Here is a 24217-nt window from a genome sequence, read left to right as displayed (position 1 = left end):
GTGGGGTTGGCACGGGGGGAAGCGGAAATAGCTCCAGGACCGGGGCGCGGAGCTGAGGAGCGCGTGCGCACTCGGCGGCTGCCGGAGACGTCGCCCAGAGACCTTTTCCGGAAGCTTGCTAGAGTGAAATAGTAGTTGCTCTGTCAGCGATCTAGGGACCACAACAGATTCGACGCAGAGGACCAACCTGCGATTCCGAGTCAGGGTTGGATTCTCCCCCGCCCCTACCCCGGCGCCTCTCTAGAGATGCTCTTTGGAGCAAGGCCCGCCCACTGCACTCGCTGAGCCAGCGCTTCCGCCCTCCCTTCCCTCCAAGCAAGATGGCTGAGGAGCAGGAGTCTGCGCTGCAGCTCCCTCCCTCAACTGCTCCCGAAGCTGAAGTGCCTACCGAGGTCTCCCCAGAAACAGCCACTCCGGAGCCCCCTTCTTCTGCTGCAGTTTCTCCGGGAACAGAGGAACCTGTCGGTGACACCAAGAAAAAAAGTAATTTTCAGAGCACTGTCTCTCTGGGCAGAGGCGGGAGGTTGAGGTTGTGTTCGAAAAGGGATGGAGGCTAATAAGCAAAAATAGGGTAGGGCCGGTTCCAGACGAGGTTCTTGACCAGTCAGGAGAAAGGAAGTATACTTTTCGGCTTTCGAGACGTTTGAGTTGAGTGCCTCGAAAGAAAAGCTATCCCTAGAGGCGCCGTCGCGATGTGGTGCTGGGTTTTAAAACCGTGTACTCTCATCTTCCTTTAAAATAGCCAGACTGCGAGCTCTGTGAGGATGGGAGCACTGTGGGATCTTGGTAGCTCCGAGTACTTAATGCGAGATCTAATTATTTGAATAGTGACTTTAGCTGATACGGATTGTTGTTGTTCAGTCGCTCAGTCGTTTCGGACTCTGTGCGACCCCATGGACTGCAGTACTCCAGGCTTCCCTGACCTTCACCGTCTCCCGGAGTCTGCTCAAACTCATGTCCGTTGAGTCGGTGATGCCATCCAGCCATCTAGGTGGTAAGGATAGTCTGTAGCAGATCTGAAGTAGAATCCACACCTTCCAACTAGGTCACCGGTTTTTTTATACCAAATGGGTGTGAGCTCATCTTGGACCAAAAAACGGGTTTTGAACACTGCTAAGGGAAAACCGAAAACATTAGCATCGCCTTAAAAAAAAAAAAGCAACACCATTTTGGAATCTTTGTAACGAATTACATTCATTACAAATCATTTCATTGCTTGAACTCGCTGTCCTCAACCCTTTATTGCTTGAGAATTAGTTCACCATTGTAAAATACAGAAATTCCTTTGTAAAATGCAGAAATTCCTAAGTGGAGCACTCTATGTAGAGTTGCCTATGAGAAAAGCAGGAAATCATTTTCTGTGTCGAGTCTTAAAGTGTAGGTATGGCATTTAGTGCTTACTGATCTCTAGGCCTTTCATCCAGCTTCATTTTCTGCTGCTGTGGAGTGTAATTGTCTGTCCCATCATTGTCCCTCTTTTAAGTCAGACTGACCCTACATTTGAGGGAAGTCTTCTCTGTCATTTCCAGCTGATGCACAGTAGGGGAACAAAACCCTGTAATTATTTCTGTAGATAACCATTAAAATCGTCCTTCAGATGAATCCCTTGAGTTTTACAGATCCTCTTATTTTTTTGGAGTCATTGTGTTAGTTTCAGCTGTACAGTGAAGTGAATCAGTTATACATATATCCACTCTTTAAGATTCATTTCCCATGTTGGTGATTACAGAGTATTGAGTAGCATGCCTTATGCTATACAGTAGGTCCCTGTTAGTTATCTGTTTTATATATAGTAGTGTTGTGGAGAAGGCACTGGCACACCACTCCGGTACTCTTGCCTGGAAAATCCCATGGATGGAGGAGCCTGGTGGGCTGCAGTCCATGGGGTCGCAAAGAGTCGGACCGACTGAGCGACTTCACTTTCTCTTTTCACTTTCACGCATTGGAGAAGGAAATGGCAACCCACTCCAGTGTCCTTGCCTGGAGAATCCCAGGGACGGGGGAGCCTGGTGGGCTGCCGTCTATGGGGTCGCACAGAGTCGGGCATGACTGAAGCGACTTCGCAGCAGCAGCAGTGTTGTTCCCTTTTTTAAAATTTAAATTTATTTATTTTAATTAGAGGATAATTACTTTACAGTATTGTATTGGTTTTGCCATACATCAACATGAATCCCCCACGGGTGTACATGTGTTCCCAATCCTGAACCCCCCTCCCACCTCCCTTCCCATACCATCCCTCTGGATCATCCCAGTGCACCAGCCCCAAGCTTCCTGTATCCTGCATCGAATCTGGACTGGCGATTCATTTCCTACATGATATTATACATGTTTCAATGCCATTCTCCCAAATCATCCCCCTCCGTCTCCCACAGAGTCCAAAAGACTGTTCTATACATCTGTGTCTCTTTTGCTGTCTCGCATACAGGGTTATTGTTACCATCTTTCTAAATTCCATATATATGTGTTAGTATACTGTATTGGTGTTTTTCTTTCTGTCTTACTTCACTCTGTATAATAGGCTCCAGTTTCATCCACCTCATTAGAACTGATTCAAATGTATTCTTTTTAATGGCTGAGTAATACTCCATTGTGTATATATACCACAGCTTTCTTATCCATTCATCTGCTGATGGACATCTAGGTTGCTTCCATGTCCTGGCTACTATAAACAGTGCTGTGATGATAAAGACAGAAATATAGATCAATGGAACAAAATAGAAAGCCCAGAGATAAACCCCTGCACGTTTGGACACCTTATCTTTGACAAAGGAGGCAAGAATATACAATGGAGAAAAGACAATCTCTTTAACAAGTAGTGCTGGGCAAACTGGTCAACCACTTGTAAAAGAATGAAGCTAGAACACTTTCTAACACCATACACAAAAATAAACTCAAAATGGATTAAAGATCTAAACATAAGACCAGAAACTATAGAACTCCTAGAGGAGAGCATAGGCAAAACACTCTCCGACATAAATCACAGCAGGATCCTCTGTGACCCACCTCCCAGAATAGTGTTGTTCCCTTTTATTGCCTTCCAATTTACTCTAAGCCGAAACAGACTTTGAAAGGGTTTGTCTTAATATCTAGCAGTCTCAGTCAACAGTTTACTATGTACTTGACCCTGGAGATCGCTGTGAGAACTGTGGCTAAAAAATAACTGTTCACAACCTCGATATGGTCTGTTTTCTTGGGTCTGCTCAATTTATGATTTTTAACCATCCTTTAAAAATCAAATTTTCATTTTCTGGGTCCTGTGAATATTTGAGTTAGCTTCTCTGATGTCACACTTACTTTTTAGCTATTGAATTTCTACCCTGAAATTGTCATCCTTTTTTGAGGATCTTTTTTGATAGAAAAAAGCTTAAATATTTCATATATTCCACATTTGGTTTAATCTACAGCTTATTGAAGCAGACCCAGGTTGTTAGTTCTTGCAGTCCTTTAGGATCATCTGAGGGAGCTTTTGAACTACCAGTGCCAAGGCCCTACTTCCAGAAGATTCTGATTTAATTGATGTAGGCATCTGTATTCTTGTAAATGTTCTTCCAGTTGAGTCTTATGTGTAGCTATGGTTGAGAACTACAAGTAAATTACCTTTTATAATTTTTTTTACAATGTATAGCTTTAATTATAAATATTTTTCTTCTGTAGCTTCTTGCCCTTGCCTTCTTCAGTAATACAGCTTACTATTTTCTGCTTCACATTCTTGGAATGTGCAGTTGCAGTTGACTGATTGATAGCCCCAGGGAATTTAGGGAACAGGGACCAGGTGGTGTGGAAGATCAGTTAACCAAAATCCCCTTAGTTATCTCCCAGTTCATCTTTTTTCCTTGGATAACTGAGATCAGAATTACCAAGTGGAAAAAGAAAGATAAGCTTTAGTAGAAAGATAAACAGTGCATGATGGGTTCTAGATGGCTTCATTCCAGGGATAAACTTGAATAAATTGATCTCAGTAAACTCATAGTGACCCAATTTTTTAATACCAAGGAATGGGACAAGAGGGATGTAACAGAATGGAGTTGACTTTAGGGGGCAGCAGAACACTTCTGCTTTCAGTCTTTCTTTTGATTTAATAGTTAATTTTATTTTAATTGAAGTATAGTTAATTTGGGCTTCTCAGGTGGTGCTCTGGGTAAAGAACCTGCCTGCCAGTGCAGGAGGCTTAAGAGAGTCGGGTCAGGAAGATCCCCTGGAGGAGGGCTTGGCAACCCACTCCAGTACTCTTGCCTGGAGAATCCCCTGGACAGAGGAGGCTGGAGGGCTACAGTGTGTAGGGTTGCAGAGAGTCAGCTATGACTGAATCAACCTAGCAAGCATGTGCATAGTTAATGTACAGTGCTGTGTTAGTTTCAAATGTCCAGCAAAGTGAGTCAGTTACGTGAGTGTGTATTGCTCAATCATGTCCAACTCTGTAACCCTATAGACTGTAGGCCACCAGGCTCCTCTGTCCATGGGATATTCCAGGTGAGAATACTGAAGTGGGTTGCTATTTCCTACTCCAGGAGATCTTCCTGACCCACGGATCCAACCCAAGTCTCTTATCTCCTGCATTGCCATGTGGATTCTTTACTTCTGTGCCACCTGGGAAGCGCATATTCAGCTAAACATATATGTATAGATTCTTTGTCATATTCTTTTCCATTGTACATTATCACAAGATAATTGAGTATCCTATTTACCTGTTTTATATCTGCTACTGCTAAGTTGCTTCAGTCGTGTCCAACTGTGTGACCCCATGGACTGTAACCTACCAGGCTTCTCCGTCCATGGGATTCTCCAGGCAAGAACATTGGAGTGGGTTGCCATTTCCTTCTCCAATGCATGAAAGTGGAAAGTGAAAGTGAAGTTGTTCAGTCATGTCTGACTCTTAGCGACCCCATGGACTGCAGCCTACCAGGCTCCTCCGTCCATGGGATTTTCCAGGCAACAGTACTGGAGTGGGGTGCCATTGCCTTCTCCGTTTTATGTCTAGTAGTATATATTAATCCCAAACTCCTAAGATATTCCTCTCCCCTTTGCTGCTGCTGCTAAGTCGCTTCAGTCGCGTCCGACTCTGTGCGACCCCATAGACGGCAGCCCACCAGGCTCCTCTGTCCCTGGGATTCTCTAGGCAAGAACACTGGAGTGGGTAGCCATTTCCTTTTTCACCTCTCCCCTTTGGTAACTATAAATTTGTTTTTTATGTTTGTGACTCTGTTTCTATTTTGTAAATAAGTTCATTTGTATCATTTTTTTAGATTCCACATATAAGTTGTATCATATGATAATTATCTTCTTCTGTCTGACTTAATATGATCTCTAGATCCATCCATGTTGCTGCAGGTGGCATTATTCTGTTCTGTTTTTCGCTGAGTGATACTCCACGTCTTTTTTCCCATTTGTCTGTTGATGAATACTTAGGCTTCTTCCATATCTTGGCTATTTGAATAGTGCTGCTGTGAACATGTGGGTGTGTTACTGTTTTCTCCAGATACATGCCCAGGAGTGGGATTGCAGGGTTTTATGGTAACTCTATTTTTAGTTTTTTAAGGAACCTCCATAATGGTCTCCATAATGTCTGTTAATTACATTCCCACCAACAATGTAAGAGGGCTCCTTTTTCTCCACACCCTCTCCAGCATTTATTACTTGTAGACTTCTTAATGATGCCCATTCTGATTGATGTGACTTCATGGTAGCTTTGATTTGTATTTCTCTAATAATTAGCAGTATTGAGCATCTTTTCAAATGCCTTTTGACCATCTGTGTCTTCTTTGGAGAAATATCTGTTTAGGGCTTCTGCCTATCTTCTAATTGGGCTGTTTGGTTTTTTTTGATACTAAGTTGTAAGAACTCTTTGTATATTTTGGAAATGAATCCCTTGTCTGTTACATCATTTGTAGATATTTTCTCCCAGTCCATGGGCTGTCTTTTTGTTTCCTTAATGGTCTCTTTCACTGTGCCAAAGCTTTTAACTATTAATTAGGTCCTGTTTGGTTACATTTGTTATTTCCAGTACTAAAAGAGACAGATTCAGAAAAATGTTGCATTTTATGTCAGAGTGTTCTGCCTGTGTTTTCCCCTAGGAATTTTATAGTATCCAGTCTTATATTTTAGGTCTTTAATATATTTTGAGTTTATTTGTGTATGTGGTGGTAGTGGATGTTCTGATTTCATTCTTTTACATGTAGCTGTCTAGTTTTCCCAGCAGCACTTACTGAAGAAACTCTTTTCTTCATTGTCTATTCTTGTCTCCTTTGTAGTGGATTACTTGACCATAAGTGTGTGGTTTCATTTCTGGGCTTTCTCTCCTGTTTGATTGACCTGTGTGTCTGTTTTTGTGTCAGTACTGTCTTGTTTTGGTGATTGTAGCATTGTGCTGCTGCTAAGTCACTTCAGTCGTATCCGACTCTGTGCGACCCCATAGACGGCAGCCCACCAGGCTCTCCGTCCCTGGGATTCTCCAGGCAAGAACACTGGAGTGGGTTGCCATTTCCTTCTCCAGTGCATGAAAGTGAAAAGTGAAAGTGAAGTCGCTCAGTCGTGTCCAACTCTTCGCGACCCCATGGACTGCAACCTACCAGGCCCCTCTGTCCATGGGATTTTCCAGGCAAGAGTACTGGAGTGGGTTGCCATTGCCTTCTCCAGACGGTAGCATTGTAGTATAGTCTAAAGGCAAGGAGTGTGATTCCTCCAGCTCTGTTCTTTCTCACGGTTGTTGAAATACTTGTTTTAGTTCTGTGAAAAATGCCATTGGTAATTTGATAGGAATTAAATTGAATCTGTAGATTGTCTTGGGTGGTGTAGTCATTTTAACTATACTGATTCATCCAATCCAAGAACACAGTATATCGTTATCGTTCTTTTGTGTTGTCTTCGGTTTCTTTCATCAGTGTCTTACAGTTTTTGGAATACAAGGTTTTTGCCTCCTTATTTAGGTTAATTCCTAGCTATTTGATTGTTTTTCATGCGATGGTAAGTGAGATTGTTTCCCTAATTTCTCTGGTATTTTGTTGTTAGTCTGTGGAAATGCAGCAGATTACTGTACACTAATTTTGTATCCAGCAACTTAAAGGAATTCATTGATGAGCTTTATTAGCTTAGTATCACTGATTGATTTGCAGATGTTGAAAACTCATCATACCCCTGGGATAAAACCCACTTGATCATGGTGTATGGTCCTTTTAATGTATTGTTGGAATCAGTTCGCTAGTATTTTGTTGAGGATTTTTGCATCTGTGTTCATCAGTGATACTGGCCTGTAATTTTCTTTTTTTGTGATACCTTTTTCTGGTTTTCCAACAGGGTGACCTCATAGAACGAGTTAGTAAGTGTTCTTTCCCCTGCGATTTTTGGGAATAGTTTGAGAAGAATAAGCATTAAATCTTGTAAATATTTGGTAGAATTCACCTGTGAAGCCGTCTGGTCCTGGACTTTAGTTTATTGGCAGTTTTCGAATTCCTCATTCAGTTTTAGTACTGGTAATTGATCTGTTCATATTTTCTATTTCTTCCTGGTTCAGTCTTGGAAGATTGTACCTTTCTTAAAATTTATCCATTTCTTCTCAGTTGGCCATTTTATTGGCATATAGTTGCTCAGAGTAGTCTCTTACGATCCTTTGTATTTCTGCGGTGTCTATTGTAACTTCTTTTTCATTTCTGATTTTATTGATTTGGGCCCTCTTCCTTTTTTTCTTGATGAGTCTGACTAAAGGTTTATCAAGTTCGTTTATCTTTTCAAAGAACCAGCTTTCAGTTTATGTGATCTTTGTCTTTATTTTATTGACTTCTGCTCTGATCTTTATTTTTTCTTTCCTCCTACTAACTTTGGATTTTGTTTGTTGTTCTTTCTCCAGTTGCTTTAGATGTAAGGTAAGGTTGTTTGAGATTTTTCTTGTTCCCAAAGTAAATCTGTATCACTGTCAACTTTCCTTTTAGAACTACTTTTGCTGTGTTTCATAGGTTTTGGATCATCGTTCGTTTTCATTTGTCTCTAGGTACTTTTTATTTCCTCTTTGATTTCCTCAGTGATGCATCGATTGTTTAGCTTCCATGTGTTTGTGTTTTTTGCAGTTTTTTTCCAGTAGTTTATTTCTAGCCTTGTATTGTTGTGGTCAGAAAAGATGCTTGATATGAATTCAGTTTTCTTCAGTTTAAGCTGGCTTTGTGGCACAGCATGTAATCTATCCTAAAGAATGTTCCCTGTGCATTTGAGAAGAATGTGTATTCTGCTGCTTTTGGATGGAACACTATAAATATCAGTTGAGTCAGTCTAGTCTAATGTGTCATTTAAGACCTATATTTCCTTATTGATTTTTCTGTCTGGATAATCTGTCCCTTAATGTAAGTGGGGTGTTAAAAGTCGCCAACTATTGTTGTGTTACTGTCATTTACTCCTTTTATATCTGTTAACATTTGCCTTATACATTGAGGTGTTTCTCTGTTGGGTGCATGTATATTTACAATTGTTATGTTATATCTTCTTGGAGCGATCCTTTCATTATTATGTAGTGTCTTTCTTTGTCTCTTGTAACAGTCTGTATTTAAAGTGTATATTGTCTGATACAACTGTTGCAGCTGTGGCTTTCATTTGATTTCCATTTGTGTGGAATACCTTTTTCCATTCCCCACAGTTTCTGTCTATATGTATGTTTAGATCTGAAGGGTTTCCCTGGCAACTATACAGATTTTGTTTTTGTATCCATTTAGCCAGTCTTTTTTGGTTGAAGCATTTAGTCTGTTTTCTCTTAAAGTAATTATTGATATCTATGTTCCTATTGCCATGAAATTAAAAAAACACTTACTCCTTGGAAGGAAAGTTATGACCAACCTAGATAGCATATTAAAAAGCAGAGACATTACTTTGCCAACAAAGGTCCGTCTAGTCAAGGCTATGGAGAAGGCAGTGGCAACCCACTCCAGTACTCTTGCCTGGAAAATCCCATCGGTGGAGGAGCCTGGTAGGCTGAAGTCCATAGGGTCACGAAGAGTCGGAGATGACTGAGCGACTTCACTTTCACTTTTCACTTTCATGCATTGGAGAAGGAAATGGCAACCCACTCCAGTGTTCTTGCCTGGAGAATCCCAGGGATGGGGGAGCCTGGTGGGCTGCCATCTATGGGGTCGCACAGAGTCGGACACGACTGAAGCAATAAGGAAAGTCAAGGCTATGGTTTTTCCAGTGGTCATATATGGATGTGAGAGTTGGACTGTGAAGAAAGCTGAAGAATTGATGCTTTTGAACTGTGATGTTGGAGAAGACTCTTGAGAGTCTTGGAAGAAGAGACTCCCTCTTCTTCCAAGGGGACTGCAAGGAGATCCAACCAGTCCATCCTAAAGGAGATCAGTCCTGGGTGTTCATTGGAAGGACTGATGCAGAAGACTCCAATGCTTTGGTCACCTCATGCGAAGAGTTGACTCATTGGAAAAGACTCTGATGCTGGGAGGGTTTGGGGGCAAGAGGAGAAGGGGACGACAGAGGATGAGTTGGCTGGATGGCATCACTGACTTGATAGACGTGAGTCTGCGTGAACTCTGGGAGTTGGTGATGGACAGGGAGGCCTGGTGTGCTGTGATTCATGGGATCGCAAAGAGTCGTACATGACTGAGAGACTGACCTGAACTGATTGCCATTTTGTTGATTATTTTGGGTTCATCTTTGTAGGACTTTTTGTTTGCCTTCTTTCATTCTCTTGTGATTTGATGAGTATCTTTTGTGTTAAGTTTGGATTCCTCTTTCTTTTTTGTATGAATGTCTGTTAATAGATTTCTGTTTTGCAGTTACCTTGAGGTGTTTATGTAGGAGCCTATACTTATAGGTACTTGTTTTAAGTTGCTGATCTCTTCATTTTAAATGCACTTTAGATACTTTACAGTTATACTTTTCCTCTTTTCATAGTTACTGTTTTGATATTATATTTTACATCTGATTTGTTTTATGTATTATTTAAACTGCCTATTATGGATACAGATGATTTTACTATTTTTGTCTTTAAACTTCCCTGCTAGCTTTGTGTACAAATGATTTCCTGCCTTTATTGCATGTTCGCCTTTACCAGTGAGCTTGTCTGTGTCATAATTTTCTTATTTCTAGTTGTGCCCTTTTCTTTTCCAGCTACAAAAGTTTCTTTAGCATTTTTTGTAATGCTGGTGGTACTGAGTTCTTCCAGCTTTTTTTTTTTAATTTTTAAAGTTTTTTATTTCCTCATCATATCTGAATGAGAGCCTTGCTGGGTAGTGTGTTCTTGGTAGTAAGTTTTTCTCTGTCATCACTTTAAGTATATCATGCCACTCCCTTCTGACCTGAATTAGAAAATCAGCTAGTAGCCTTATGGAAGTTCCCTTGTATGTTTTATACATACAAGTATTTTGTTTATCTTCAATTTTTGTCATTTTGTTTACAATGTGGTGTTGTATATTTCTCTGTGAAGTAATCCTGTATGGAGCTTTCTTCACTTCCTAGACTTTGGTGACTGTTTGCTTCCCTAGTTTAGGGAAATTTTCAGCTAATATCTCTTCAGATATTTTCTCAGGCGCGCTCTCTCTCTCCCTGTTCCCCTTCTAGAGTAAAATGTGAATATTACACCTTTAATGTTGTCCCAGAAGTCTCTTAAACTATCCTCATTTCTTTTCATTCTTTTTTCTGTTTGGCAGCAGTGATTTCCACTATTTTGTCAGAACTAATCATTCTTCTGCCTTATTGTTAAAAAAAACTTCCAGTTTTTTTGTTAAGTAACTTCTGGAGAAAAATTCATAGTCTTTCTATTTGCATCTTTGTATTTTGAATTACTGAAACGTTTGATTTCTCTGAAACCTTTTTGGCCCTAGTTGATATATTTTCTTTTTAATAATTTGTATTGTTTTCCTTCATTAAAATGTTTATTGTAGAAAACTTGGTAATTACAAATAGCACAAGTAATATCAAGTAATAATCACCTATAATACTCCTACTAGGAAATACTATTTTGGAGCCATATTCTACACTTACATGAATATGTGCCTGTGATGGTTTTAATGAAATTGAAATCGTTTTCAGTTTTATATGTAATTATGCTGTTTTATTGGAGAAGGCAATGGCACCCCACTCCAGTACTTTTGCCTAGAAAATCCCATGGACGGAGGAGCCTGGTAGGCTGCAGTTCATGGGGTCGCTAGAGTTGGACACGACTGAGTGACTTCACTTTCACTTTTCACTTTCATGCATTGGAGAAGGAAATGGCAACCCACTCCAGTGTTCTTGCCTAGAGAATCCCAGGGAGGGGAACCCTGGTTGGCTGCTGTCTATGGGGTCGCACAGAGTTGGACACGACTGAAGCGACGCAGCAGCCGCATGCTGTTTTATATGTAATACTTTTTGATAACTTTTAATACTATGAAATATGCTTTATAATACTTATCTTTAATGGCAGCTTAATTATCTTATGGTTTAATGAGTGAGTTATATGATACTGCTGTAAATACTCTATACATAATCATTTAATCTTTATAACAATCTTACCAGGTTTCTGCTATTATCCTCATTTTATAAGTGGAGAAAGTGTAGTATGGAGAGATTAAAGGGCTTACCTAGATACATGTGTACGTACCTGGCAAGTGGCAGAGCCAAGACTTTGAACTCAGGGAGCTCAGAGTGTGTGTTAACTTTAGTATATAACTTCTATCATAGAGTATAATATCTTTTATTTAACCAATCCCCTCTAAATATCTTTGTTGGAAATTTAGATGTATCTTTTTTTAATTAAAAATAAATGTTTCCGTGAAAGTGAAATTCTTCTAAATGAATCTGTTCATATCTTGTATTTTTAATCTCAGGCATGCCTCCAGGATCATGAGTACATAAACTGTGTATTGAATGAAGATTTCAGCTTTCTAACGCCTTTTATATCCTATCCTCTTTAGGCGCGTCAGCGTACTTGTCAGTATAGTTCACCATTGAATAGCCTGAGTTTGAACTAAGCGGGTCTACTTATATCTTCACATGTGGCTCAGTGGTAAAGACTCTGCCTGCTGATGCAGCAGATGCTGGTTCAATCCCTGGGTCGGAAAGATCTCTGGTTGAGGAAATGGCAACCCACTCTAGTATCCGTGCCTGGAAAATCCCATGGACAGAGGAGTCTGGTGGGTCCATGGACTAACAAAGAGTCAGACGACTTGGCAACTGAGCAGCAAGTCTACTTATACATGGATTGTTTTCAATAAATACCTACCAGAGTAATAGATAATCCATTGTAGGTTGAATCTGTGTATGCATAAGTTATAGGTGGATTTTCAACTGTATGGACATTGATGCCCTCAGTTCCTGTTTTGACCAGGGTCAACTGTTTGTTTGTTTTTCCTTTACAGTTGACATTCTGCTAAAGGCTGTAGGAGACACTCCTATAATGAAAACAAAGAAATGGGCTGTAGAGCGAACCCGAACCATCCAAGGACTCATTGACTTCATCAAAAAGTTCCTTAAACTTGTGGCTTCAGAACAGTTGGTATGAAACCAATGGTGGTCATTTCCCTACAGAAACTCACAGAGCATTCATCTCTCAGTATCCGGGGGGAGGGGATTGATTCTAGGACCATCGTCTGTAGATGCTCAGGTTCCTTATATAAAATGGCATATTTGCATATAATCTGTACATGTTCTCCCATATAGTTTAAATCACTTTTAGATCCCTTATGATACCTTATACTATGTAAATAGTTGCCAGTACCCAACAAATTAAAGTTTTGCATTTTGAAACTTTATGGAATTTTTCTCTCCAAATGTTTTTTCATTACAATTGGGTGAATCTGAGGGAGCATTCAGAGCCCATGGATTCAGAGGGGGAACTATAGTTCCTAGGCGACAATAAATAACTTGTATAGAAATACATATGGAGCCACATATGTTACTTCAGTAATATCCTTTTATTTCTTTTGTTAGTGGAATTTCTGTGCTTTATTGAAGGATTCTCTGGTGAACCCTGAAATGAAATTAATTTTTTTAGCCTACTGTATTGGTTTTCCTCAAAAAGTCACTGAATGCCCATGCAGAAAGATCTATCCTAGAATATCGGTACAGAGAGTTCTGGAGTTCTCTTTGTTCTGGTGTCAATATTGCATTCTTCCCGTTCTTCTCAAGGTAAGCAGTGCACCTGTGCCATGTGCTGTGGAAGAACTAAGAGATGCTCAGTTCTTCCTTCATGAGTTTGAACTGCAGAAATCTGCTTATACGCAGCCGTTGAACAACATGAGTTTGAACTGCAGAAATCCATGTATACGTGGATTTTTTTCAAATACGTAGTGTACTTGACGTAGACCAACAGTTGGTTGAATCTGCCTTGTATACCTAGGTTTTTGACTGCTCAGAGGGTTGGCATCCCACCCCCTTGTTTCTAAGGGTCAGCTGTATTCATTTCATACTGTGGTACATGTTAAGCATTTCATGCCAGATTGTTAGGATACAATTTTAAATGCCACTGGTTTTGAATTTGGTATTTGACCACAGAAACTTAAACGTCTGCATGGATTTGATTTTTTGTCACATATATTAATATATAAATTACCTTTATCTTCAGATCACACTCTTGATCCGTGTTAACACATAATGTATAAGTGGATAGTTGAAGAATCATTAACTGTTTTTTGAATACAATTATGTATATGGATTGGGAAGGGATATAGTTGCTGTGAACACAGGAATGAGAACTGGTAAGATGAATGAAGTGATTATTAAGTGAGGTTTGTTGGAATTTATCTCTTTTTGTCGATGAAGAAGAAGAAACTACTCTGATCTAAGATTTTGGTGATAATTGCTTTTCACGAAAGTGTCATGTCATGAGTACAAAAGTTAAGTGCAAGATAGGTTAATCAATACAAGTTACTTGAGATAAGGATAGCATAAAGCCAGGGATTCCTCCAAAGGAAGTTGCAAGGGGAAAGTGTTGGAGATTTTTGAGTTTTACAGGTGAACGTCTCCACTTGTGATCACTTGGAATGAGAAAATCATGTTTTCTAAAGAGTGCCATAAAGAATTTGATTAAATTTCAAAGATGGGCAAGAAGAATATAGTGTCATCTACTTGCCTATGGTAGCTAAAACCTGAGGAACAGAGGACCTTGCCTAGAGGCCAAGTCTAAATGGAATAGTTAGGGGGATGAGGACATACACTTAAGAGATTACTAAGGGTAGAGCATGAAGAGTTGGAGGTAACTAGAGGAGAACCAAGTAATTCAAGCATTACTTTTAGAATTTGTAGATAGAAGAAAAGACAAAACAGTGCTTTGTTCTATGTTAATGTTAGAATTTTGACAGTTTGTATTGCCTATATTCAATAATCTGAAAGGACTTGGTTGCATTTTGTATTGCCTATATTCAGTAATCTGAAAGAACTTGGTTGATGTCAACATGTATTTGGTTGAACCATGTAAAGTTTTCATTCATGAATCGTTTTGACCCAAAAAAACCCCAGCAATTTCATATGGTCCAGTTTTAAGCTTCTGTAGTGAATATGACTATCTCTTCCCTGTTAATCAATAGAAAGCATAAAAGTCATCTTTTAATCACTTTTCTAGATTAACCTAGAACTAACGTCTTCTAGCTTCATGGAGCTGCTGCTGTCGTTCAGTTGCTGTTGTCTCTTACTATTTGTGACCCCATGGACTGCAGGACGCCAGGCTTCCCTGTCCCTCACTATCTCTTAGAGTTTGCTCAAACTCATATCCACTGAATCAGTAATACTATCCAACCATCTCACCCTCTGTTGCACCCTTTTGCTGCCCTCAGTCTTTCCCAGCATCAGGATCTTTTTTAGTAAGTCGGCTGTTCACATCAAGTGGCCAAAGTATTGGAGCTTCAGCTTCAGTATCAGTTGTTCCAGTGAATATTCAGGGTTGATTTCCTTTAGGATTGACTGGTTGGATCTCCTTGCTGTCCAAGAGACTCTCAAGGGTCTTCTCCAACACCACAGTTTGAAAGCATCAAATCCTTTGGCTCTCAGCCTTCTTTATGGTCCAACTCTCAGATCCATTCATGACTACTGGAAAAACTATAGCTTTGACTATATGGGCCTTTGTTGGCAAAGTTATGTCTTGCTTTTTTAATATGCTGTCTAGGTTTGTCATAGCTTTTCTTCAAAGGAGCAAATGTCTTTTAATTTCATGGCTGCAGTCATCATCTGGACCCTACATTATTTTAGCAAAATAAATGTCAAAAGAAAAAGTAGTGCTGGGGATTCTGGGAAGATAGCAGTGGTGTCAGAAGGCATGAATTCCCACTAAAACAGTCAACTAGAAAGTAAAACCAAATCCCCATAGTCAGTATACTTAAGACTCAGATGACAGTATCCTCGTGAACACTAAGATTCAAGTTGATAGAAATTCCCAACAACTACAGGATCTGTGTCTTATTAGCAGATGTGCTGCCAAGATATGCAAGCAACTTATCAATAGATAAATGGATAGAAGATGTGTACACACACACACACACACAGCACAGTGGAATACTCGTTCAGTCGCCAAGTTATGTCCGACTCTTCACGACCCCATGGACTGCAACACGCCAGGCTTCTCTGTCCCTCACCATCTCCCTGAGCTTTCCCAAGTTCATGTCCATTGCATCAGTGATGCCATCCAACCATCTCCTCCTCTGTTGTCCTCTTCTCCTTATGCCTTCACTCTTTATCAGCATCAGGGCCTGAAGAGTCATCTGTTCACATCAGGTGGCCAAAGTATTGGAGCTTCAGTATCAGTCCTTGCCAAAGATGGAAAAGGTGTATACAGTCAGCAAAAAGAAGACCTGAAGTGACTGTAGCTCAGATCATCAGCTTCTCCTAGCAAAATTCAGGCTTAACCTAAAGAAAGCAGGGAAAACCAATAGGCCAGCCAGGTATGACTTAAATCCCCAGAGAATATACAGTGGAAATGATGAATAGATTCAAGGGATTAGATCTAGTAAACAGATCTAGATTCTAGTGCCTGAAGAATTATGGACAGAGGTCCATAATGTATTCAGTTAGTCGCTCAGTCGTGTCCGACTCTGCAACCCCATGAATCGCAGTGTGCCAGGCGTCCCTGTCCATCACCAACTCCTGAGTTCACTCAAACTCAAGTCGGTCGAGTTGGTGATGCCATCCAGCCATCTCATCCTCTGTCGTCCCCTTCTCCTCCTGCCCCTAATCCCTCCCAGCATCAGAGTCATTTTCCAATGAGTCAACTCTTCGCATGAAGTGGCCAAAGTATTGGAGTTTCAGCTTCAACATCAGTCCTTCCAATGAACACCCAGGACTGATCTCCTTTAGGATGGACTGGTTGAATCTCCTTGCAGTCCAAGGGACTCTCAAGAGTCTCCTCCAACACCACAGTTCAAAAGCGTCAATTCTTCGGTGCTTAGCTTTCTTCACAGTCCAACTCTCACATCCATACATGACCACTGGAAAAACCATAGCCTTGACTAGACGGACCTTTGTTGGCACAAGTAATGTCTCTGCTTTTCAATATGCTATCTAGGTTGGTCATAACCTTCCTTCCAAGGAGTAAGCGTCTTTTAATTTCATGGCCGCAATCACCATCTGCAGTGATTTTGGAGTCCCCCAAAAATAAAATCTGACACTGTGTCCACTGTTTCCCCATCTATTTCCCATGAAGTGATGGGACCAGATGCCATGATCTTAGTTTTCTGAATGTTGAGCTTTAAGCCAACTTTTTCACTCTCCTCTTTCACTTTCATCAAGAGGCTTTTTAGTTACTCTTCACTTTCTGCCATAAGGGTTGGCGTCATCTGCATATCTGAGGTTATTGATATTTCTCCCGGCAATCTTGATTCCAGCTTGTGCTTCTTCCAGCCCAGCATTTCTCATGATGTACTCTGCATATAAGTTAAATAAGCAGGGTGACAATATACAGCCTTGACATACTCCTTTTCCTATTTGGAACCAGTCTGTTGTTCCATGTCCGGTTCTAACTGTTGCTTCCTGACCTGCATATAGGCAGCAAACAAAATCATCCCAAAGAAAAAGAAAGAAGGCAAAATTGTCTGAGGAAGCTTTACAAATAACTGAATGGAACGCTACTGAGCCATTAGAAAGAAAGAAAATTTGCCATTTGCAGCAACATGGATGGACTTGAAAAGCATTACGCTAAGTGAAATAAGTCAGAGAAAGACAAAATACTGTATGATATCACCTATTCATGGAAACCAAAAAATACAAAAAAACAGTGAATATAACAAACAAGAAGCAGACTTAACAGATACAGAGAACAAACTAATGGTTTCCATTGGTGGGAGTAGGGTACAATATAGGGCTGGAGAAGTGGGATGTAAGACTGTTGGATGCAAGATAGGATGGAAGATGTATTGTACAACACGGGGCGCATAGCCTATGTTTTGTAATAACTGTAAATAGAAAGTAACCCTTAAGAATTGTATAAAAAAATTTTTTTTAACTTAAAGAACTTCAGCCTGGAGTGTTTGGTTGCTCAGGCTCTGGGATGTGTCTTGGGGAGAGGTGGAATGAAATGTTGAAAGAATTTGAGGGACTTCCCAGGTGGTCCAGCAGTTAAGAATCTGCCTTGCAATGCAGGGAACATGGGTTAGATCCCTGGTTGGGGACCTAGGGTCCTACTCGCCATGGAGCAGCTAAGCCTGTGTGATGGCAAGTGCTGAGGTTGCACACCACAACTAGGGAGTTCTGTGCACCACAATGAAGAAAAGAATGAGAAGACAATAAATACTGAGTATGAACAATGGAGAGTAAACATATAGATACCAGGAGTCCCTGAAGAAGAAAACCAAAAGCAAAGGAACAAGGCAAATACTTAGAACTATAATTCAAAAGAAATTTCTTCTAAAAAGATTTGAAACTACATATTGAAAAAACTTACCAAGATCCTGGGAATACTAACCCAGTGCAACCATCACCAAAACACATTCTGGCAAGATTACTGGACATGAAATAAAAAGAAAAATCCTTTGCACATCTAGGGGGAAAAGATCATAGCTTAGAATATTAGGTTACTTCCAGATTTGACTAGTAGAGATACAAAGAAAGTGTTGAGATAATGGATTTTATATACTATTAATGCAAAGCTGGCTTTTAAGGTAGCAACTATTAGCAGTGTGCAAGAACTGAAGAGTATGCTGTTGCCATGAACCCTTCCTGCATAATCTAATTGAGAGGTTGTAACAAACCAAAACGACTAAAGAGACATGACTTAAAAACAAATCATTAGTCTTTAAAATTTTATCCTCCCACATTCTAGCATTTAGTTAAAGATTGCATTTTGAAATTTTTACCTCCATGTATCCCCCATATAAACTACCTTAATTGCTTTTTATATTAAAGTCATTTTCAGTTGCTAACTCCTGCTACAGAGTTACATAGGTTTCTTACAGTTCTCTACTATATCTGCTGTATTGTCCCTTCGACACTCACAACATCGTTTGTTGCTTTTGCCTACAGAGTCCTAATTATTACTCTTTTCACCTAGTTAAGTCCAAATTTGGTCCTCAACTTTTTTCTTCCAGAAAGTCTTTCCTAACCAAACGGCTAGGCTAAACTAATGCCACATCTTTGTGCTACACACCTTCTCAGATGCATCTTGCCCAAGTATATATTCTTATCTGAGTATGTTTGCTTATGGAAGGTGGGAATCACGTTAATCCTCATTTTTGTTCCACACCTTATGCATTTCCTAGCACATAATAGACGCTCAGAGTTTGTCTACTGAAATAAACTAAATTTCATCCAGAGTCTGTTTCCTAATTTAAAGTGTACCAAAATATAATAAAATCTGTGTTCACTCAGAGTTGAACTGTCAGGAACCAAACACAAATTATTGTGTCTCTATCATAGGAAATTCATGTTAAAATGCACACTGATTTCTGAAATTATGTTAGAACCTTATTCAGTCTTAATAGTGAATTGATATTTGATTATTTTAAATAGTTAAATAAGTATGACTATTAGTCTATTGAATACATCTACCAAGCGCTTATACTTGATGTGTACGATCTCATTTTATTGTTCCCAGCAGCTTCAAGAAGCATAGGTCCTGTTAGTTTCTGTATTTACAAACAAGCACACAGTTTGAAAAAAGTTACTTGGATTTAGAGCCAGAATTCAAACCTGGATCTCAGTAGAACCCCTCCTCTTACTTGTACTTAGTCGCTCAGTCGAGTCTGACTCTGCCAGGACTGTAGCCTGCCAGGTTCCTGTGTCCATGGGGATTCTCCAGGCAAGAACTCTGGAGTGGGTTGCCATGCCCTCCTCCAGGGGATATTCCCAACCCAGAGGTCAAACCCATTGCGCGTGGATTCTTGACCATTTGAGCCACCAGGGAAGCCCAAGAATACTGGAGTGGATAGCCTATCCCTTCTCCAGGGGAATTTCTGACCCAGGAATCAAGCTGGGGTCTCATTGCAGGCAGATTCTTTACCAGCTGAGCTACCCAGGAAGCCCTCTCTTCCTTACTTAAGAAGTACTGTTACCACTCTATATTGTCTGAAGGAGAAATGTACGTGATATTTATTCTTGTTCTAGCTGGTATCCCAAATAGTGTCTAGTAACCAACTATGTGTGTGTGTGTGTGTGTGTATTTAAGGACAGTGTGTGTATATATATATTTAAGGACTAAAAGATTAGTACCACAGTTACAACCACTGGAACTCAAACTGTCATTAAATGATAGGATTGAAAAGAGTTAGATGACTCATTTGTATAGAATTTGTAAAATTATTTCTGTTTCCCAATAAAACAAACTGAAACCACATATTTTCTCTAAAGCCATATACTGTGAGCGTATTTCTTTCATATTTCTTCATAGAATATGCTCATATGTGAAACCCAGGAAATTTTAGTCTTAGAATTTAATATAGATAAAGGAAAATTGTGTTAACCTTCAGTGTTTTGTTTTATTAAAAGGAAACTATGAAAAGTCACTTAGACACTATGATCTTTTGCTTCAGTATCTTCAGGAATTTTTTTAAGTACTAAAATGTTTTAGTAGAAACAGACTAGACTGAAACATTTAACAGTGAGTCCTTTAAGGAACAACAAGATTGTAAGGATATTAGATTTCAATTTTGTTATATTTTTTTTCTGTGTCATTTGGCCTCAAGTGACTTTAGGTGATGCAATGGTTAAGAATCCGCCTGCCAGTGCAGGAGATACAAAATACGCAGGTTTGAGCCCTGGGTCCGGAAGATCCATTGGCGTAGAAAATGGCAACTCACTCCAGTATTCTTGCCTGAAAAGTTGCATGGGCAGGGGAACCTGGCAGGCTGCCGTCCATGGGGTCCCGAAGAGTTGGACACAGCTGAGCACACAGCACACAATTAGATGTTTTGATTTGGGGCTGTGTGTGTAAAACTTTGTTAAGAGAAACTTTCTTTAATTATTAATAAATGAGAATATTGGTATTTTTTACGAATGTAATTTCTTGAATAAGTCTTTAAAAGCTATTGGTGAAAACAAACGTTTCTTAGTTATAAAAAGCTGGAAACAAAAATTCTGTTACTCCTCCAAGGGAAAAAAATACTGTTCCAAAAGATCTTATTAATTACTAATTTATGAGAATTAGAAAGAAGGAGTTTAGGGACACTTTGTTCACTTCTGAAGACAAAGAATTTGAGGTAGCTCACTGGGAATCAGAAAAATGCAGATTAATCTGAATACCTTTAAAAATGAATCACCATAAATGTTCTTCTTTCTTGCAGTTTATTTACGTGAATCAGTCCTTTGCCCCCTCCCCAGACCAGGAAGTTGGGACCCTCTATGAGGTAAAACATTCCTGCTTTATTTTCATCATGGAATATGCTCATCTGTGTATAATGTGACCATTAACTCACATCATTTAAGAGAAGGAAATGGCAACCCACTCCAATATGCTTGCCTGGAAAATCCCATGGACAGAGGAGCCTGGTGGGCTACAGTCCAGGGGGTCGCAAGAGTCTGACATGACTTAGTGACTAAACAACAACAAGTTCATAATTGTCTATCAAAAAAGATTACTTTGTTGTGTCTCAATAAATGACACAGTGATTGAAAAATTAAGGAATGAATAATACAAATAGAAGATGACTGAAATATGACCAGAAAGTGAGATCTTTGTTTGCCTACAGGGAGTATCCTCCACATTGTTTATATAATCAGTAATCCAGATCACCCTCCAAGAAATTGAAAAGGAGACTATGTAAGAATGATTTAATTTAGCATCTTTAACGTTTATGATGACTAGTATTTTTCCAGTAACAGCTTGTATCTGTTGAAGGAAATAGCCTTTATAGATACATGTACAAGGATATTTATGATACACATAACAATTCTTTCTTAGTTTCATCTAAAGATAACAAAAATTGAGTTTAATTTTCACTGCATTTTTTTCTTTTTGTAGTGTTTTGGCAGTGATGGTAAACTGGTCCTGCATTACTGCAAATCTCAAGCATGGGGATGAACTACAGAGGAAAAGATCTTGCTAACTTAAAAGGAATCTTCACAAAGGAAACTGCTCTGAAAAGTTTTCGTCTTGTGGTTGTAATCTGTTCAGCATGTATCTACTATGACCCACGTTTATTTAAAATATCCACAGAGTAGATGGACTTACAAAAATGTGATTTGTATTAATACAAAAATCATCATAAAAGATTGACATTAGTATATACCCATTACTACAGTTATTCCTTCAGAGGTATCTTCAAGGTATTGAAAAGGAGACTAAGATGATATAAAGCTGCTTTTGTACTACTTCTCAAAATAACTGAAATTGTTTACTTGAATAATTAGCACTCTACTGATCCCCCCCCCACAAAAAGTCAATTTACTAAAAGATTCTTTGGGGGCGTATTCAGGGAGTCAAATTTGTTTGTGGCAGTGATAGGCCTTTTCTCATTCACATTTCTGTCAACTGTTACCTTGTGAAACAGATTTGCATCGACCAGCTGGCTTTATTACCTTAGTCAGTCAGTAGAGGGCAACCCAGCTGCCAGAAAGAGTTAAGCAGCTTGGTTCTACATCTTTACCAGAAGATAATAGCTATTCCTGCTAATTTCTAGCAAACATCTAGCCAAGAGAGCACATGTGTTGACACACTGGAAAACTGCTTTAGAGAAGAGTCATGGTTTTGGTTTGTTTTATTGGGAAACAGAAGTAATTTTACAAATTCTAGACAAATGAGTCATTGAACTCTTTCAATCCTATCATTTAATGATTCTTGAGTCCCAGTGGTTATAACTGTGGTATTACGCTCTCTTTTATTTCAAAGTGTCAAAAACACTCATTGAGTAAGCTTGGAAGCATCTTTCAGTTTTTTATAATGTATTTTCCAACTTGAAAATGCTCAAAAAATAATTGGAAAATAGCTAGATTTTATGCCATGAATAAAACTACTATTTTTTTTTACTGATGCTATTAAACTGATAATTGCTTTAATAAGATTTAACTTTTTTCTTCATTCTGTATTATATTTGTGATGCAGCATTTTTATAAAACATTCTAATGAATGGAATGTTCAAACAGGATCTAAGGTGTGTGCAAGAAATCTAAGTGTTTATTTTCAAAGATAATGAGAATGATATGATTTTGTCAAAGACAAAGTCCTTTGAGTCCCAGAATGTACTTTATGGTTAATGATCTGCCGTACATTATCATTAGGGAATGCCAAGGAACAATTCAGTTTAAGGTAAGGAAATCATGTTCAGTTCTCATTTTCTACTTGAGAACAAATTTCTAAGCCCCCTTATAATGATGTCCCTGTTTAATAAATTAATGCAACTAGTATTTAGCCCTGAAATAATATAGGTTGAATTGTGTAAATTTATTTTGTAAGGTGAATTAAGAAATCAGTATATGTGTTGAAAGTTGAAAAGTTATTATTTTCAGATCAAGTAAGTTGAATATGGTGAAGATCTGTTGTCTAGTTTTGTGCTCTTACAGTTTACTGAAGGATGTATATATATTTACCTACATGCATTTATATTTAACAGATGGCAAGAATGTGTTTAACCTCTGTGTATATTATGTTTGCTGCTAAGGTTTCAAAATGATAGACTGTTTACTTAATACTTAACATCAAAACTACTTGAGTTTGAATTGTGTCATCAACTTATTCTTTTTTGATCTGAATAATTGATTAATGTATTAAATCTGAGGTTAGTTAAATATGTATACTTTGTTTTCTTCCCTCACAACCTTTAAAAATAGGGCTTTACAAGTTTTTCAAACTATATTTGCAGCACTTACTTGGAAGCCTAGATCCCCTAAGTTATTTGCTTAATTAGAACCTAGAATGCAATTCACAAAAATATTTTTGCAGATGTTTGAACTCTTGATTGACATGAGCTTGGGGTGTTGGGGGGTACCTGAACCTTAAGTTTTCCATATTTATGAGAAAATCAGTGTCAGTAATGTCATGCTTTACCTTACTGTACAGAGATTACAGTGTATGTAATGTTAGACTGTGGGGCTTCCCAGGTGTGCAGTGTAAGGAATCCCGCCAGTGCAGGAGATGCTGAGACTCGGGTTCGTTCCCTGGTTCAGGAAGATCCCCTGGAGAGGAGAGTGACAACTCACTCCAGTATTCTTGCCTGGAGAATCCCATGGACCACAGAGCCTACTGGGCTACAGTGGGAGTCGCACAGGTTCGAACACCACTGAACAACTGAGCGCACACACAACGCAGTGCTGTAACACTCCGCTTTATCTTTGAAGCTGCCTGTGCCAAGGACTTCACGGTGAGTTCTCCATATTTAGGGTATAAGGTAAGCTTAATAATGTCTATCTGGAATCAAAATAAGATGGAACAGTTTCTGGAATAATCATTATTTTGGATATTTGGGGGGGGCGTGGCAGAGTTTTAACCCTGAAGGGACCTTTAATATTATCTATTCTGATAAGATTAGAAAACTCAAAGAGAAGTGCAGACCCAGCTTAGATCACATAGCATTAGATTACACTTGCTTTAGATGACACAGCCAGTTTAGTTGTGAGTAACCCACACTGGGAAAGTGCAGTGTTCAGGGGTATAATAATGAAAACCACCTTTTGTGCAGCTTCTGCTTCATTTTCCAAGGATTATAAATATACTTAGTGCAATATGCCTTAGTAAGGCATAAGGGAATTCAGCTACAGACCACATAATGAAAGGAAAGTATTCAGAAAACAGTACAGCAGATTTAGTTTTACAAATAACTCTTTTCCTTCAAAATTGTTCGGCCTGCACTAGATTATTCACTATTCCCTGAACATGTATTGTGTGTGTTTTCTGTTTCCT

At 39.2% G+C, this 24217-nt stretch overlaps 1 protein-coding gene across 1 annotated transcript; it reads left to right on the top strand.

Moving 5' to 3' along the window:
• The first annotated feature begins 51 nt into the window (after positions 1 to 51).
• Positions 52 to 23112, top strand: ATG12 (autophagy related 12). Its single transcript, XM_010862085.1, has 4 exons — positions 52 to 483; positions 12327 to 12463; positions 20667 to 20729; positions 21344 to 23112. Exons 1-4 carry the CDS (start codon positions 321 to 323, stop codon positions 21401 to 21403), a joined length of 423 nt encoding a protein of 140 aa, XP_010860387.1. The 5' UTR covers positions 52 to 320; the 3' UTR covers positions 21404 to 23112.
• Positions 23113 to 24217: the final 1105 nt, after the last annotated feature.

Source organism: Bison bison, unplaced genomic scaffold, assembly GCF_000754665.1.
Source record: "Bison bison bison isolate TAMUID 2011002044 unplaced genomic scaffold, Bison_UMD1.0 scf7180017864476, whole genome shotgun sequence".
Taxonomy (NCBI): domain Eukaryota; kingdom Metazoa; phylum Chordata; class Mammalia; order Artiodactyla; family Bovidae; genus Bison; species Bison bison.
Note: the sequence above shows the minus strand (reverse complement) of the source record. Positions and strands in the feature narration are given on the sequence as shown.